The sequence below is a fragment of the Dreissena polymorpha genome, chromosome 4 (assembly GCF_020536995.1).
Source record: "Dreissena polymorpha isolate Duluth1 chromosome 4, UMN_Dpol_1.0, whole genome shotgun sequence".
In the NCBI taxonomy this organism is placed as follows: Eukaryota; Metazoa; Mollusca; class Bivalvia; order Myida; family Dreissenidae; genus Dreissena; species Dreissena polymorpha.
Genome location: NC_068358.1, coordinates 145,112,583 through 145,131,981, shown reverse-complemented (window position 1 = coordinate 145,131,981; position 19,399 = coordinate 145,112,583). Strand labels below are relative to the sequence as shown.

The window sequence follows — 19,399 nt, the reverse complement described above, 5'->3', positions numbered from 1 at the left end:
GACTTTTTTTCTTTAAGCGTTGTTTGTCTTTTTGTCCATCTGTGACACTTTTTCTGTCCACACTGTTTCTTAACCTTTTTCTTGTAATGAACCTTAAAATATTTTCTATTATCATGTTGCATTGGTACACGCATCAATTTATCTGCATCAAACTTGGTAAGCCATAGTATCCTCTTCATTGATGAAAGTGAAAGTAAGGAAGGAACTGATCAACTTGGTAAAGCCATAGTATCCTCTTCATTGATTGAAAGTAAGGAATCTGCATCAACTTGGTAAAGCCATAGTTATCCTCTTCATTGATTGAAATTAAGGGAATCTGCATCAAACTTGTAAAGCAATAGTTTATCCTTTCATTGATTGAACGTTAGGATATGCATCAACTTGGTAAAGCCATAGTATCCTCTTCATTGATTGAAAGTAAGGAATTTCATAACTTTTTTTTGCTTTCCATAGCTGTGCTCAGTAACTATTGTATGGAACTACATGAAACTTGTAATTAAATAGTTTGTTCATAAAATGTTGTGCGTGCCTAAGTATTACTTGGGATTGCCTTGGTAAATTAATTTTCAACCCACTTAATTGGTTGAAGAAACAGTGTGTTTTTTCTGCCCAATGCTACCTCTCAGTAAATATAATGATATAACAACTTAGTAAGCAGCAGAATGCTACCTGCAGAACAATCCCTAGAGTTTGTGCTCAGCAAAAACACAACTACTAGAAGAACGGAGACAAATAGCCAGAAGACTGCTTTCTGAAGGGGGTAAATAATTTTATTTCCAACAAAAACGAAACACTGTATATATTTTATCATTTATCACTTTTCCACCATTTTATCATTTATCACTTTTCCACCAAAATGATATATATGTTTTATATGTTTTTTTGATTAAAACCAAAGAAAAGCAAACCGTTATTATAACTACCAGTGGTTTTTTATCCAGAAAAGTTCTTTATGCTTTCTTAAGTGAATTACTTTCCATTGCTTTTTTACTGGATTATGAAAAAAAAATGTTCAATAAGGAAAATGATAGAAAATGGCTTTACAAATAAGAAACAAATCATTGCAATATGATTATATTTTTTATTAGCTCACCTGAGCGATAGCTCGAGGTGAGCTATTGTGATCACTCAGCGTCCGGCGTCCGTCCGTCCGTCTGTCTGTCTGTAAACAATTTGTAACATCTTCTTCTACTACACCATTGAGCCAATTTCAACTAAATTTCATGTGGAGCATCCCTAGGTCATGGGACAAAAGAATTGTTAAAAAAAAAAATTGATCACATAACCAAGATGGCCGCAATGACCATATATGGTAAAAACCTTAAAAATCTTCTTGTCAGAAAACCGCTAGAAAACCATCAAATTTTCAAAAAATTTCACATGGATGACCTTTGAAGGCTCCCTTGAAAAAGTTGTTCAAAGAAATTTGATTCGTCAAAAAACATGGCCGCAGGAGCTCGTTGAACTTTGCATGTTTATCGTTTTTGCCTATTTTGTGAAAACTTTAAAAATCTTCCACATTTTTTGTCCGATCCTTTCCAAATTTTGCACAGTGTCTTTATATCGATGAGGACACGAACCCTACAAAAAATGAGCATTATTGGTCCATGAAGTACAGAATTACCTCCCTTGAATTGAGAAAATGGGTGTGGTTGTTTATGCAATAAAGTCCAAATTTTTCATCCAATTATTTCCAAACTTGTAAGATTAGCATGGTTCAAACAAGGAAACAACTACGGTTTATGCATGTTCTTTTTATTACAGATTTACCTCCCTTTAATTCATTAAAATCTCATTTTACAGCAGAGATTCCAAATCTGACCTGTAAATGAGCCCCATATTTACTGCCAGTGTAGGTTACCTTTTCCCATTGATCATTCTTAAGATTGGTGCTTGTAATGCTGCTACTGCTTCTGCTACTGCTACTGCTACTTACTACTACACTACTACTACTACTACGACTACTACTACCTACCATCCTACACACCACACAACCCTTCTATACTACTACTACCACTACTACTACTGTTACCCTACTACTACTACTACTACTACTACTACTACTGTCTACTACACTACTACTACTAAACTACTACTAACTACTACTACTAATTCTTCTACTACTATTCGTCTTCTTAAATGTATCATTTTTCTTACATATTGTGTGTTATTATAACATATTTGTATCAATATTTTACAATTCAGCACATATAAAAATCGTATATACCGCTTTAATGATTTATTTAAAATGATACCCCATTATAATAATAATCCTGTAAGATAGGTTTTGAATAAGTATTAAAAAAAATCCCCAGGGCACTTTAACTAAAAAATGAAGTAGAATGTAAATCATCAAGAGTCAAGACTAAAATTTACTAAAGTGTTTTGCTATGCACTTATGATAATTGATGAAATTGTTAAGTCAAAGAAATGAAACACACACACAAAATTCCAATACTGTCCCTGTGGAATTGGAACTCACACACTACAGAATCTGCTGGTTTGCATGTACAGTGTGAACATGTATATGTAAATGAATTTATATTGCACTTTGGATGCCCCCAGGGGTTATACTGTTTTGCGCATGTAGGTCTGTCGGTCGGTCCGTCCACCAAATGGTTTCCGGATGTTAACTCAATAACGCGTAAACCTAGGATCATGATACATTATTGGTACAATGATTATGACTGGCACATGTCCCCTATTGATTTTCAGGTCACTTCTTCAAAGGTCAAGGTCACATTGACTAGAAACAGTAAAATTGTTTCCGGATGATAACTCAAGAATGCTTAGGCAAGGATCATGTAACTTCATAGGTACATTGATCATGATTGGCAGATAACCCCTATTGATTTTCAGGTCACTAGGTCAAGGTCACATTGACCTGAAGCATTAAAATAGTTTCTAACATATTCACACAATGGCTGCCACTATAACTGACAGCCCATTCGAGGGGCATGCGTGTTTTACAAAACAGCCCTTGTTTGCATGCCTTGTTTGAAAAGCCATAGAATAAAATGTTTGGACACATGAATGACTAACTTAATTGCTGCAAATACTTTTAAAGCATATTTATTTATTCAAATGTTAACTTACTTTTCTAGAATTCATTGAAGGTCATCTAGAAGAGATAGCAAGTAGCCCATCAGTCGAACATGAGGTAACAGCCACCTTACTATATTGATGTGAATTAGTTATTAAAAATAAATATGTTTAAAAAATGCAGAAAAAGTTATCCGATGAAAGAGCAGTGGAATATCTTAGGCAAAGGACTCAGAATGGAAAGGGTTTGAGGAAACACTGTCTAGTCAGTAAGAAACACTTGATTATACAATCTCTTAGCAAAAGCAATAAGAGTCACTGTTAAAAACGTGCCTTTGCTAACAAATCTTTACTCAAAGTTAGGATAATTTCTGTTGTTGCTTTTCTATAATTCCTTTCTGATCTGATTTCCCATTCACATGATATTTCATCTCCAACATTAAAATATTAGGAAACATAAGTGAATAATCACAGGAGTAATGAGATTGCAGCTGTCATTTATGGTAGAGAAAATGAGAATACAAAAACATAAAGGAAGTAAATATGAGTATATCCTGATCATTTTGCAGAACTCGGACCAGCTCGCAAAACACCCCTGCCTCTGCCATGGAGTTGGAAGGGCGAGACACTGACCCAGTAGTCGATCATGTGGCAACAACTAGGGTACTCTATTTATGTGAACTAATTGTAAACATAAATATATCCAAAAATGCAGAAAAAGTTATCCGATCAAAGAGCAGTGAACTATTTTAGGCAGCAGGTGACTTAGATTGAAAATGGCTTGAGAAAACACTGTCTAGTCAGTAAGACACAATTGATTATACAATCGCGAAGCAAAAGGAATCAGAGTGACTGTTAAAAGTGTGCTATTGCTTTCAAATCTTTTATGGGTATTATGGTAATTTCAATTCTTTCTTTTCTATAAGTCCTTTCTCATTTAAGATCCATTCACATGATATTCCATCTACTACATTAAAATACTAGGATAACATGAGTGAATAAGCACATTAGGAATGAGATTGCAGCTGTCATTTACGGTAGAGAAAATAAGAATACAAGAACATAAAAGAAGTAAATATGAGTTCATCATGATCATTTTGCAGAACTCGGACCAGCTGGCAAACAACCCTGCCTCTGCCATGGAGTTGGAAGGGGGGAGACACTGACCCAGTGGTCGATCATGTAGCAACAGCCAGGGTACCTCTTTATGTGAATTAATTGTAAACATAAATATATCCAAAAATGCAGAAAAAGTTATCCGAGCAAAGAGCAGTGAACTATCTTAGGCAGCATACTTAGATTGAAAAGGGCTTGAGACACTGTCTAGTCAGTAAGACTCAATGATTTACAATCGCGAAGCAACAGCAATAAGAGTTACTGTTAAAAACGTGTCCTTGATAACAAATATTTCATCTGTGTTATGGTAATTTCAATTCTTGCTTTTCTATAAGTCCTTAGTAAATAAAGGAAGTAAATATGAGTATATCATGATCATTTGAAACAATCATACAAATATGCATGGATTTTGAATTTCATATTGGTTGAAGATTCATGAAAAGAAGAGTAAATTAAAACTTTAATCTTAGAACAATTTGTTTAAGAATTATCTTAGAAACTTTAAGAAAACCAGCTTAGAGTATATGTGTAAAGATGACAGATCCAATATTTAATATGCATCTTTATATATTTTTCAGGTGAGTCAAAGCGGACACAGTTGATGAGGAAATATGCATCCGCATTGGAAGCACAATTTTCTTTAAAAAAATACAATTTATTTAATTAATTTAATAATGCCCTGTCTGTTGGTTTGTTTGTTTGTGCAAACCTTAACATTTGCAATAACTTTTGCAATATTAAAGGTAGCAACTTCATATATAGCATGCATGTGCATCTCAAGGAGCTACACACTGATTGTAAGTGTTGTTTGTTGTCAAGGTATTTTTTTTTGGTAAAATTGATGAATTAATATGATATCTCTTTGCAAATTGTTTTAAAATTAATACATAACTTGTTTCAGAAACATTGTTTAATAACATTCAATTGTCATTTATTCGAATTTGAAGTTGTCAAAAGATAATTATTTCTTCCCTATACGGTTTAGCTTTAGGTATATGTGATATTCATGAGAAACTAGTCTTCATGCATTACAAATTAATGAAGCATTCTTTACATTTGCTTTTATAACAAAAAAACCTTAGTTTAGACTTGTAAAATTGATAAATAATTATGTTGAACATAAAGTTTGACCAGAGTGTTACAATTTAAACACACAAGTTTATAACGACGTGTATCTTGTGCTTTGCATTTGTTTAAAAGTTGCCTTATAATTGTGCGAAGCATGTCTTCTCAAATTAAAAATGCATCTTATTCAAAGGTGATCAGAAACTAAATGTGTTTTTTTAATAATTCAGGGATAACAAAAATCAGACTAAGAAACCATATGCAATAATTCATAGTCTGTGTCTTCACAGAGAGAAACTTCAATAAAAAATATGCTGTCATTTTATAATACCTTCGTGTTTGCCTCACGGTTGCCTATTGATTTGTTTTTAAAATAGGAAGTTTATAATGAGGTATATAACACAAAGCAAATTTCATATTTGAATCATTTTTATGCTCCTCTAAAAAATTCTTGTCTGAGCTTTTTCTCAGTAACTTATTACGGGAATTCAATGAAACTTTATGGGAAGCTTCACTACCAAGAGGAGATGTGCATGTTATTAGCCAGTTATGGTCGGATGATTTTTCACAGAGTTATGGCCCTTTGAAATTTTCCATTTACTGTACATATTGTGCATTCTTGTTCGGGCTATTTCTCAGCAACTAATGTCTGCAATTGAATGAAACTTTATGGGAAGCTTCACTACCAACAGGACATGTGCATATTTCTCAGCAAGTATGGTCGGATGATTTTTCACAGGTTATGGCCCTTTGAAATTTTCATATACTGTACATATAGTGCAATTCTTGTCTGGGCTATTATCCCCAACTAATGACTTGAATTCAATGGAAGTTTATGGGGAAGCTTAACTGCCTTGAAGAGATGCGCGTGTTATTTGTGGGTTCTGGTTAGATGATTTTATTTAGAGACTTATGGGCCCTTTGAAATTGTTAAGTTGCTAAACCATCCATCCTATATTTTGTCCAAAGTTATGCCACTCAAGATGTTTCCTTTATCTGAATATATAGTGCAATATTGTGACCAAAAAACTTTGGGGAGCTTCACCCATCTCTGACGGCGTTGTTTTAATTAAATATTAATTGTAAATCCCATATCACCTTTTATCATACTTTTTTGTAATTGACAACTGGTTTTTCTGACAATTGTTTTCCTTGTTTTGTTTCAAATAGGCATGATATGGTTACTATTAAATCAACTTCATATGTTCTTCCCTTGTGATAATTATTTTTAGCTCATCTATTTTTTGAAAAAAAATTATGAGCTATTGTCATCACCTTTGCGTCGGCGTTGGCGTCCGGTTAAGTTTTGCGTTTAGGTCCACTTTTCTCAGAAAGTATCAATGCTATTGCATTCAAACTTGGTACACTTACTTACCACCATGAGAGGACTGGGCAGGCAAAGTTAGATAACTCTGGCGTGCAATTTGACAGAATTATGTGCCCTTTTTATACTTAGAAAATTGAAAATTTTGGTTAAGTTTTGCGTTTAGGTCCACTTTTCTCAGAAAGTATCAATGCTATTGCATTCAAACTTGGAACACTTACTTACTATCATGAGGGGACTGGCAGGCAAAGTTAGATAACTCTGGCGTGCATTTTGACAGAATTATGTGCCCTTTTTATACTTAGAAAATTGAAAATTTTGGTTAAGTTTTGTGTTTAGGTCCATTTTATTCCGTAAGTATCAAAGCTATTGCTTTCATACTTGCAACACTTACTAACTATCATAAGGGGACTGTGCAGGCAAAGTTATGTAACTCTAACTGGCATTTGGGCAGAATTATGGGCCCTTTATACTTAGAAAATTGAAAATTTGGTTAAGTTTTGTGTTTTGGTCCACTTAACCCCTAAAGTATCATAGATATTGCTTTCATACTTGGAACACTTGCAAACTATCATAAGGGTACAGTAAAAGGACAAGTTGCATAACTCTGGTTGTCATTTTTATGGAATTATGGCCCTTTTTTGACTTAGTAACTTTGAATATATGGTTAAATTTTGTGTTTCGATCCACTTTACTTCTTAACTATCAAGGCTATTGCTTTCAAACTTCAAATACTTTCATGCTATCATGAGGTGACTGTACCTGGCAAGTTGAATTTTACCTTGAATCCCCCCCCCTACCCGAATTGACCACCACACCCTCACACTATACCACCCCACCTCCACCCAAAATTTCATTTTATTTTAATGGTTAAACCCCCTCCCCCTCCCCCCCCCCCCCCGATTTTATTTTTTTTTCGCATTTTTTTTTCCCCTTTTTTTGAAAATAATGTCATAAATGTCCACATTCCCATGATATACACCCCTCTTCCACTCCACCCCTCCCTCCTTTGTGATTGAAATGAGAGTCCCTTCACCTTTAAAAAGAAAATAGATGAGCGGTCTGCAACCCGCAAGGCGAGTTGCTCTTGTTTATATCTATTTCTTAATATTTTCAGTAGTAATAATGTCTAAGAATGTATCTGGGTAGAATGATATCTGTTCTTTTTAAAGGTTGTAACTGATGCTCTATTTCTTTTGGACATGACATGTTACTGTCTCGTTTGTACAGAGATTCAATTAAATACTACATTTTATTATGTGTGATTCTATTTTTGTGTTCCAAATAGGCAGTCTGACATATTAGGTATATTGAAAACTCTTACATATAACATTTGTAAGTATCTGTTATTAATGACAGTTAAATGAAACAATGGTTGTATAGTTGTGTATATTACAAAGTATAATTATTGTTATATTTCGAAATTAGAATTATGTTATATTTTAATTCACATACACTTTCAACTATAATTTGTAATAGTGCCGTTGCTACTTAAATTTTATGTGGTTTGGATGCACACTGTTATATTCTATGCTCCTTCAAAATACAATTAAGGTTTCACCTTAACGGTTATAACGCGAGTGAAAAGCAATATACACTGTTATCATGTGATTTAAAACAAGTTTTGTTCAATTATCTGTAAAGTTCATTCATAACTATTTTATAACATGTCTGCTTAATCCACTTACTATATTCAAGCATTTGCATTATTGTTTTTGTTTAACACTAGAAACTGTAAAGTAAGGTATATATCTTTGTAACTTTAATTGCATTTATTATGTACTGCATATTAATTGTTGGGATAGTTCCGCATATGTAACGTGTTTTTATTCACGTGTTTTTATGTCCCCCACTATAGTAGTGGGGGACATATTGTATTTGCCCTGTCTGTTGGTCTGTTGGTCTGTCTGTCTGTCTGTTTGCGCCAACTTTATTATTTTGCAATAACTTTAACTATATTGAAGATAGCAACTTCATATTTGGCATGCATGTGTATCTCATGAAGCTGCACATTTTGAGTGGTGAAAGGTCAAGGTCATCCTTCAAGGTCAGAGGACAAATATATGTGGCCCAAATCGCTTATTTTATAAATACTTTTGCAATATTGAAGATAGCAACTTGATATTTGGCATGCATGTGCATCTCATGGAGCTGCACATTTTGAGTGGTGAAAGGTCGAGGTCAAGGTCATCCTTGAAGGTCAGAGGTCAAATATATGTGGCCCAAATCGCTTATTTTATGAATACTTTTGCAATATTGAAGATAGCAACTTGATATTTGGCATGCATGTGTATCTCGTGGAGCTGCACATTTTGAGTGGTGAAGGTCAAGGTCAAGGTCATCCTTCACAAGGTCAAGGTCATCCTACAAGGTCAAACATCATATAGGGGGACATTGTGTTTCACAAACGCATCTTGTTTAATCTGTCTTTGTGTTTTAACGGTCGCCTTTAATGGACTGTCAAAACTGTGTTTGAATGTATTTAATCAATTGCCATTATTATCTTTTTAATGAAGGTTATATTATAGTATCGTGTCTGTTCCTAGATGTATTCTACGACAATATGGCTGCATTTTTAGAACTGTTATGCACTGATTTACAACTATTATGTCACATTAAATACTGTACTTGTAACATCTATATTTTCATAGAGCATATTACATGACCTTTTGACCATCTACATTTTTTATTGCGTAGGTGGTCTGTTTATGGTTTATGAAATGCTTGTTTTTAATATCAAACGCAACCAGTTAAAACATTTTGTTTCTCGTGTTTGTTTAACTACAGACACCTTTTCATAATGTCATAATATCAGTTTCATTAAATAATATATTGTACTATGTGCAGAGCCTTTGAGCTGCCTATATTTTTGTTTCGCAAAGGTAGCAAGCAAGGGCTAATTCTTATGAAATTGATACAAGCATGAAAAAAGCATAATTGATATTTAGTTAAATACTGTTTGCTATCACGTGAAACGAAATTTGTTACGCGGGGTAAGTAAAACGTGTTATTATTGTGACAATTGTCATGTGAAGACCCAATATATGTACAATATGCTTATTTGATATTTTGTTGTCATAATTAAGCTCCATTACAAATGATGTAATACGACCTATTCAATTACATATATACTATCAATGGTTATTAATATAATTATACCTATATTTATGCCCCTCTTCGAAGAAGAGGGGGTATATTGCTTTGCTCATGTCGGTCGGTCTGTTGGTCGGTCGGTCCGTACACCAGGTGGTTTCCGGATGATAACTCAATAACGCTTGGGCCTAGGATCATGAAACTTCATAGGAACATTGATCTTTACTCGCAGATGACCCCTATTGATTTTTAGGTCACAAGGTCAAAGGTCAAGGTCACAGTGACAAAAATCATATACACACAATGGCTGCCACTACAACGGACAGTCCATATGGGGGGCATGCATGTTTTACAAACAGCCCTTGTTTTTATATTGCATTAAATTGAGTTTATTAGCCTCATACACTCTGACGCACTTAGGATATATTTAATTACATGTATACTTTCGATAATTATTTATGTTCTAGTGTAATGTATAATAACTCATAATGTATAATAATTCATGTATGCACCGTTGTAACCAAACGATTTTATTTCTTTGCATAACTTTATTTTGTATAAACATAAACTGTGTATTGTGGAAACACTGTATCATGTATGCTTGATTTGTCCACTTGGGCTTTTGGCTTTCTGGATGGATTGTTTAATAAACTATGTTCTAAAAAATGCAAAGGTTTCGTGACCGCTCAATTATTTTGCTATGTATGGTCGGATTAAAATATTACTTGGCATGAGTATTAACCACAAGAGTATATGTGAAATACTCAACAGCCAGATGTCAAGGTCAAACGGTGCTATATAACTTTGACAATAATCAATGTAAATACCAGTGTTTGGTGTCCAATAAATCATTTTGCCGTGCATGGTCCATTTTAATGACAATTGGCATAAGAAAAAAACACAATACATGTTGTTTGATATGTCACGTGAAAGACTCGAGATGCTGATGTCAAGGTCAAGGTAAAAAGGTGCTTTGGAACTTTGACAAAAAAAAAACAATGTAACAATGTGATCATCACAGTGTTTTGTTTCCACTAAATAACTTTGCTAATGTTTGGATTTTTATAATACTTGTCATAACTAATAGCCACAAGTATGATGTGATGCGCAAAAGGCTCAAGGTGCTGATGTGAAGCTCAAACGGTGCTATTGAACTTTCACAAAAAACAATAAAAAATTCTAAGTTTTTCAGTTGTTCGTGAACGCTAAATAACTTCACTATACACAATATAAATGGTTGTCGCGTAAAAGACTCGTAATGCTGATGTCTTCTTTTATTTCATAATCTTTGTAATTGTTATCAAGACATTTCTTTTTCATTTATACCAATACTGTTGTCATGTTATTGGGCGTGCTTTTAAAACTGAGCCACGTATTGCGAAAACGGGTCTTATGTCTGAGGTGATCCGACAAGCCTGCCATTCGACTTTTGAAATTTAAAATTACACAACTTTTGAAACTATAATTAATTTTGATGTTATTGTGTTATATATCATGGGCACAACTCTTAAATTGTATTGCATTATGTCATTATGCTATGTATTATGGGCCGGAGGCCTTGATTTACTCCATTAACTGTTCTGTTCTGTTCTGTCAAGTCCTGAAGATCAAGGTCCAATGGTGTTTTTGCACTGTGACAAACATAACTAATAAGTCCGAATCAACACCGGGGTTCATGTCCGCAAAAAAACACCATACATGGTCGGGATTTTAATAATACTTGGCGAGAGTAATACCCACACGTGAATAATATGTCTCGTGAAAGACGCATGATGATACAGATAAACGTTGCTTTTGAACTTTGACAAAAATCGATGTAAAATTAAATGTCATCATCAAAGTGGTTTTTGTTCACCATATAGCGTCGCTATACATGGTCGTATTTTAATGCTCCTTGATATAAATAACAACCACAGTAGTATTGTGTGTCGCATGTGATAATCGAGGTGCTGATATCAAGATAAAAAAAGTATTTTTATAACGTTGACAATTCAATGAAAAAAAGTTATTACAATGTTTTTGGTTCACGCAGTGATATCGTCATTCTTAACTTGATTTTCAAATTACTTATGTTGCGGTGCCAGGCATCCGTGTATCGTTTTTTTTTCATCTTAATGTAATTAATTGTGATATGTTGTATTTTCTGATCGCACTCATTCACGAATCATCATACTCGCCCTGGGAGAGGCAACGTCGCACATTGCGTATAATTTTTACACTTACACACCTCTAGATTCAAACAAGCGTATTGCAATTATCAGCTTATTTTACAGAACAGTCCATGGAAAAAGCACAAAAACGTAAAAACAGTAGTAACAACTCTAGTAGTAGCAATGGACCAAATCAAAGCGCCGAAGGCACTGAAATAGTTCGCTGTTGTCGTCCTTGATTAGCTTGTGCGCTTTCCACAGGCTCATCAGTGTGCACAGGCTAATCTTGTTTTACATGCATTAAGCACCGTTTTCCCTGAAAGCAGCCGATATGTACAGATTTCAATGATAACCACAAGACTGGCCAATTACATCTTACAAGCTGGTAAATACAGTCACTGCAGTTTAGTAGAACAGACGCTCCTTAGCATATGTCGTCTGCAGTGCAGATAGGCAGCGGTAATCGTTCCTAGCATAGTGAGTTGCGCTTCTTAGCGTTAGCGTAGCTTAGGCTTCCAAGCACATACTGATTGCAAAACATGGTCTGTAAATTCATTCAGCCGCTAACGCGACCAACTAAAAATGAACAGAAGATAGCTGCCAAAAACAAGGGTATTGCCAAAAACAAGGGTATTTCTGGTGGGTCGAATGAGTCAACAAAGAGTGTAGTGAGTGAAATAGGCAGTGTTAATTGCAAAGTGAGTGACGCTATCCATGGTGCTCATTCCGTGTTATTCAGTGACCCTGTCATGGATAACTCGGTGTTCGCACCAAGTGCAGGAGAGGCCGGAAATGGAACAGAGAGACGCATCATATCACAGGTCAGCCACCCACCAACTCTGTAATAAGAGTTTCATAGTATCCATAACACCAAAAAGATGTTGCCCATTTTCTGTTAATGCCCCGCAGCGTATTGTTGCACTCATTCACATGCCTCAGACTGCACGATGGTTTATACTCGCTCGTGGACAGACACCGTTGCGCGTTTGAGGATAAATAGAACTCAAAATAGATATAGCACTTTCTGTACTATGGAAACAATCAAGTCCAATCCGGTAGAGCACAGGTGGTGTGAATGGTCCGAAATGAAATATTTTACGGAATCACACGCCTAGCATATGTCCGATACACCCTGGCCAGGAAATCCCAACTAGATTATGCACATTCTGTGCCATTCACCCGTGCAATTGAAAATAGTACTCCAAATAGATATAACACGTGCGTTGTTTTTGCACCGAGGCGTGTTATGTGAGTTATTTACAAGCCTTTAAATTAACAGTGGTAAATACTGGCAGAGAGCAAGACATCGTTGGACATCGAAGCAAAATGTGTACATATGCATTGCCTTTGCACCATGGTCATGTAATTCCAACTAGATATTGCACATTGCGCGCTACATATACCGCAACATATAACACCAAAAAAGATGTTGCCCATATTCTGTTAATGCCCCGCAGCGTATTGTTGCACTTATTCACATGCCTCAGACTGCACGATTGTTTGTACCCGCTCGTGGACAGACACCGTTGCGCGTTTGAGGATAAATAGAACTCAAAATAGATATAGCACTTTCTGTACTATGGAAACAATCAAGTCCAATCCGATAGAGCACAGGTGGTGTGAATGGTCCGAAATGAAATATTTTACGGAATCACACGCCTAGCATATGTCCGATACACCCTGGTCAGGAAATCCCAACTAGATTATGCACATTCTGTGCCATTCACCCGCGCAATTGAAAATAGTACTCCAAATAGATATTACACGTGCGTTGTTTTTGCGCCAAGGCGTGTTGTGTGAGTTATTTACAAGCCTTTAACTTTACAGTGGTAACTACTGGCAGAGAGCAAGACATCGTTGGACATCGAAGCAAAATATGTACATATGCATTGCCTTTGCACCATGGTTATGTAATTCCAACTAGATATTGCACATTGCGCGCTATAGATATCGCAACATATAACACCAAAAAGATGTTGCCCATATTCTGTTAATGCCCCGCAGCGTATTGCTGCACTCATTCACATGCCTCAGACTGCATGATGGTTTATACCCGCTCGTGGACAGACACCGTTGCGCGTTTGAGGATAAATAGAACTCAAAATAGATATAGCACTGTCTGTACAATGGAAAAAATCAAGTCCAATCCGATAGAGCACAGGTGAATGGTCCGAAATGAAATATTTTACGGAATCACACGCCTAGCATATGTCCGATACACCCTGGTCAGGAAATCCCAACTAGATTATGCACATCCTTTGCCATTCACCCGTGCAATTGAAAATAGTACTCCAAATAGATATAACACGTGCGTTGTTTTTTCACCGAGGCGTGTTGTGTGAGTTATTTACAAGCCTTTAAATTAACAGTGGTAAATACTGGCAGAGAGCAAGACATCGTTGGACATCGAAGCAAAATGTGTACATATGCATTGCCTTTGCACCATGGTCATGTAATTCCAACTAGATATTGCACATTGCGCGCTATATATACCGCAGCATATAACACCAAAAAAGATGTTGCCCATATTCTGTTAATGCCCCGCAGCGTATTGTTGCACTTATTCACATGCCTCAGACTGCACGATGGTTTATACCCGCTCGTGGACAGACACCGTTGCGCGTTTGAGGATAAATAGAACTCAAAATAGATATAGCACTTTCTGTACTATGGAAACAATCAAGTCCAATCCGGTAGAGCACAGGTGATGTGAATGGTCCGAAATGAAATATTTTACGGAATCACACGCCTAGCATATGTCCGAACACCCTGGTCAGGAAATCCCAACTAGATTATGCACATTCTGTGCCATTCACCCGCGCAATTGAAAATAGTACTCCAAATAGATATTACACGTGCGTTGTTTTTGCGCCAAGGCGTGTTGTGTGAGTTATTTACAAGCCTTTAACTTTACAGTGGTAAATACTGGCAGAGAGCAAGACATCGTTGGACATCGAAGCAAAATATGTACATATGCATTGCCTTTGCACCATGGTTATGAAATTCCAACTAGATATTGCACATTGCGCGCTATATATATCGCAACATATAACACCAAAAAGATGTTGCCCATATTCTGTTAATGCCCCGCAGCGTATTGTTGCACTCATTCACATGCCTCAGACTGCATGATGGTTTATACCCGCTCGTGGACAGACACCGTTGCGCGTTTGAGGATAAATAGAACTCAAAATAGATATAGCACTTTCTGTACTATGGAAAAAATCAAGTCCAATCCGATAGATCACAGGTGGTGTGAATGGTCCGAAATGAAATATTTTACGGAATCACACGCCTAGCATATGTCCGATACACCCTGGTCAGGAAATCCCAACTAGATTATGCACATTCTGTGCCTTTCACCCGTGCAATTGAAAATAGTACTCCAAATAGATATAACACGTGCGTTGTTTTTGCACCGAGGCGTGTTGTGTGAGTTATTTACAAGCCTTTAAATTAACAGTGGTAAATACTGGCAGAGAGCAAGACATCGTTGGACATCGAAGCAAAATGTGTACATATGCATTGCCTTTGCACCATGGTTATGTAATTCCAACTAGATATTGCACATTGCGCGCTATATATACCGCAACATATAACACCAAAAAAGATGTTGCCCATATTCTGTTAATGCCCCGCAGCGTATTGTTGCACTCATTCACATGCCTCAGACTGCACGATGGTTTATACCCGCTCGTGGACAGACACCGTTGCGCGTTTGAGGATAAATAGAACTCAAAATAGATATAGCACTTTCTGTTCTATGGAAACAATCAAGTCCAATCCGATAGAGCACAGGTGATGTTAATAGTCCGAAATGAAATATTTTACGGAATCACACGCCTAGCATATGTCCGATACACCCTGGCCAGGAAATCCCAACTAGATTATGCACATTCTGTGCCATTCACCCGTGCAATTGAAAATAGTACTCCAAATAGATATAACACGTGCGTTGTTTTAGCGCCAAGGCGTGTTGTGTGAGTTATTTACAAGCCTTTAACTTTACAGTGGTAAATACTGGCAGAGAGCAAGACATCGTTGGACATCGAAGCAAAATATGTACATATGCATTGCCTTTTTGCACCATGGTTATGTAATTCCAACTAGATATTGCACATTGCGCGCTATATATATATCGCAACATATAACACCAAAAAGATGTTGCCCATATTCTGTTAATGCCCCGCAGCGTATTGTTGCACTCATTCACATGCCTCAGACTGCACGATTGTTTGTACCCGCTCGTGGACAGACACCGTTGCGCGTTTGAGGATAAATAGAACTCAAAATAGATATAGCACTTTCTGTACTATGGAAAAAATCAAGTCCAGTCCGATAGAGCACAGGTGGTGTGAATGGTCCGAAATGAAATATTTTACGGAATCACACGCCTAGCATATGTCCGATACACCCTGGTCAGGAAATCCCAACTAGATTATGCACATTCTGTGCCTTTCACCCGTGCAATTGAAAATAGTACTCCAAATAGATATTACACGTGCGTTGTTTTTGCGCCGATGCGTGTTGTGTGAGTTATTTACAAGCCTTTAACTTTACAGTGGTAAATACTGGCAGAGGGTAAGACATCGTTGCACATCGTTGGTCATGTAACTCCAACTAGATATTGCACATTGCGCTATCGGAAAATATAACACCACAAGATGTTGCACATATTCTGCTTATGCCCCGTTGTGTATTGTTGCACTCAATCACATGCCTCAGACTTGACAATGGATTATACCCGCTCGGGGACAGACAACGTTGCGCGTTTTAGTATAATTTATACACATATATTGCCATAAACGCTGTTCAATTATTTCCAAAAAGTGCACGATTCATGGTTTCGGCACATATAACTCCAAATAGACATGGCGCATGTGTTGTTTTTGCTCTGAAGCGCATTGTATAGCTCCTTCACATACCTTTAACTTGACAAAGGTTGACTCTCGCTCAAAGAAATACAATGTTGCATATCTCAGTAGAATTTATTCACAATAATATTGCGCGCTATCGAATAATATAGCACCACATATTTGTTACATGCTCCGTAGTGTATCGTCGCACTCTTCCACACGCCTTATACTTGACAACGTATGATACTCGCTCGGAAAAAAAACGTTTAACGTCTGAGTATAATTTATACACATTTATTATATATTTTTACAAATTCGCTAACGGAAATCATATCCTTATGCTAACGTTAACCGGTAATTAAGCGTCCATAGACCGTTTGTACCTGTGGCCTTCTCGACTCGTGTTTGAAGCAAACGCAAAATAGTTCCCGTAATAGATTAAAAACTTGAGATTTAAATTTTTAAACGCATACATATGGTAACTAATTTTATCATAATATCTGATTTTTAATAAGAATCCTTCATCCGTATACAATATCTTTGTAAACAATATTTATTGTATCAATCCTCATTTGATTGACGTGTAATATCTATTGGTACCGTTATTTGTGTCATATCTATATTGAATACAATGACACCCCATGTCAAAAGTCAACCGGCGTCAAAATGGATAAGATATCAATGGTAGAGGAGCAGAATGCACGGAATGTAAGTAGTCAATATTCCGTATTTAACTGCATTTCACACTTGACTAATGATAACTGTATGTTTATTGCGTCATTTAAATGTCTTTATAACATGTGTTTTGTGACATCGCATGTTCGTACCAATAAATACATTTTCGTTAGAAGTTATAGATCTCATTCGTAAAGCTGAAAATGAGCTTGAAAATTTTAATTGATACATTGTTACAAGTTAAAGGCTTGTCATGAAATATTAAGAAAATTGCAAAATTAATAATATCAGTACTGTAATTTCGTAAAAAATAATTAAATATAAAAGATGAATTCTTTATTTAGGACACTTATTATCATGTATTTTTCTTTCTACTTTCAGATGAAAGACTTTTTGGAGTTATACAATAAGCTTACAGAACGATGCTTTTTGCAGTGTGTTGTAAACTTCAACAACAGAAGCCTTTCTGATTATGAAGTATGCAGAGAGTATAAAATAACATTTATAATTTGCATTTATAATTTTAGGAGTTTTTCTGTAGGAGGGAGGCGCAATTGAAATTATGTGTTATATGTAAACAGTATTCATTTGTGAAAAAAAAATACAAAAATCACTTTAATTTGCATACAATAATCATGCAATAGTACTGTGCTATTAAACCGCTGTACTTGTACTGCTGTTTTGTCAACAAAACATTAATAGTAAATACATTGATACAAAACTTTCTGGCTTGATTAATAACAGAAGTGACTTTTAAAGGTCACTTTTTAATATGAGTTATTCACGCATTCTTAAAACGAGCACTGCTTTACATTAAAAAAAATTATAATGAAATAGCAAAGATCTATTAATATATCTTTGGAAATAGTTGTCACAAAATTAAGTAACATTTTGGTTTGCTATAACTTTAGCCTGGTGTAAATTGTAATTAATAAATACGCACAATTATCACTTCAGTATAAATGCGCCGAGCAGTGTGCTGGAAGGTATGTGAAATACAACCAGCGACTCATGCTCACGTTTGTGGATAAGCAATCCGCTAAACAAGAGGCCATGATCAAAGAAATTGAGAAAGCAGCGGCGGAAGGGAGAGAACCCAAATTACCTGGCATGCCGCTCCAGGCTGCAGTTACTCCCCCTACTGAAGAAAACGCTAAGAAATCTATACCACCTCTAGATAACTCGCGCACAACATAAATGACGCCAATTGTAATAAGAACTTACAGTTTAATTTTAAAAATATTGAGTTGTGACAAAAGTGCAACTAATTCTGAATCATATGAATATTTCGGATATCAGTGAAGTTCTTAATTCTGGATATACTTATAGCACTGCAAACATAAAACGCTAGCATCGTTGACCTTTTGTAGCATTTGTTTTAAAAACTCAATACCACATTTTAATTTCTTTTCGTCATGCTGTTGCCCCACTTGATCAGTAAATTACATGTATAAATGTTTTGTCGTTTTATTATAAATACAGATGACGGAGCGTCCTCTTCTTATAGTACATGTAAAAATATTTACATGCAAATACATGTATGTATTATTTAGAAACAGTTCAAAGGGAGGACATCAAATAAATAATACTTCCACAATTCTTTGACAACTATATGTAGCAATCACCTAAAAGTGAAAAAATCCAATTGGGAATCGTATACGTACCGATTGGGTTTAAGACGTATAAATATTATAGATGGATCAAAACTAGGTGCAACGCTCCGAGTCTTACCTAAAAGTTGACACCGTTTGGTAACAATACCCCAGCAGACACAGTAACGTTGATTCAACGTTGAATCAACGTCAGATTCAACGTTGAAAATTGGTTGGATTTACATTTGATTTTGAAAGTTGAGACAACGTTGAGGCATCAACCTAAAATCAACGTCGATATCAATGTTGAATCAACGTTGTTTCAACGTTGAAAATAACGTTGTTTCAACGTTGAAAATAACGTTGAATCAACGTTGAAACAACGTTGACTTAACGTCAATATTTGGTTAACTTTTCATTAATTTCCATTCAATGTAGCGAGGTTTTCCAATTGTTCTATTAGAATAACTGTTAGGACTGTATACA

The 19,399-nt window shown here is 35.8% G+C and overlaps 2 protein-coding genes and 2 long non-coding RNA genes across 6 annotated transcripts in view; 3 read left to right on the top strand and 1 right to left on the bottom strand.

Annotated features, from left to right (window-relative positions):
* LOC127877285 (uncharacterized) overlaps nt 1-19,399 on the bottom strand; it is a 263,690-nt gene that overhangs the window by 236,784 nt on the left and 7,507 nt on the right. The window lies entirely within an intron of this gene.
* On the top strand, nt 3,630-4,774 carry LOC127877289 (uncharacterized). Its single transcript, XR_008048344.1, has 3 exons — nt 3,630-3,705; nt 4,146-4,239; nt 4,737-4,774. It is a non-coding gene; the product is annotated as an uncharacterized LOC127877289 (long non-coding RNA).
* On the top strand, nt 8,308-10,312 carry LOC127877287 (uncharacterized). Its single transcript, XR_008048342.1, has 2 exons — nt 8,308-8,721; nt 8,873-10,312. It is a non-coding gene; the product is annotated as an uncharacterized LOC127877287 (long non-coding RNA).
* Nucleotides 17,291-18,781, top strand: LOC127877286 (uncharacterized). The gene is made up of 3 exons (XM_052422977.1): nt 17,291-17,354; nt 17,703-17,798; nt 18,279-18,781. Exons 1-3 carry the CDS (start codon nt 17,313-17,315, stop codon nt 18,516-18,518), a joined length of 378 nt encoding a protein of 125 aa, XP_052278937.1. The 5' UTR covers nt 17,291-17,312; the 3' UTR covers nt 18,519-18,781.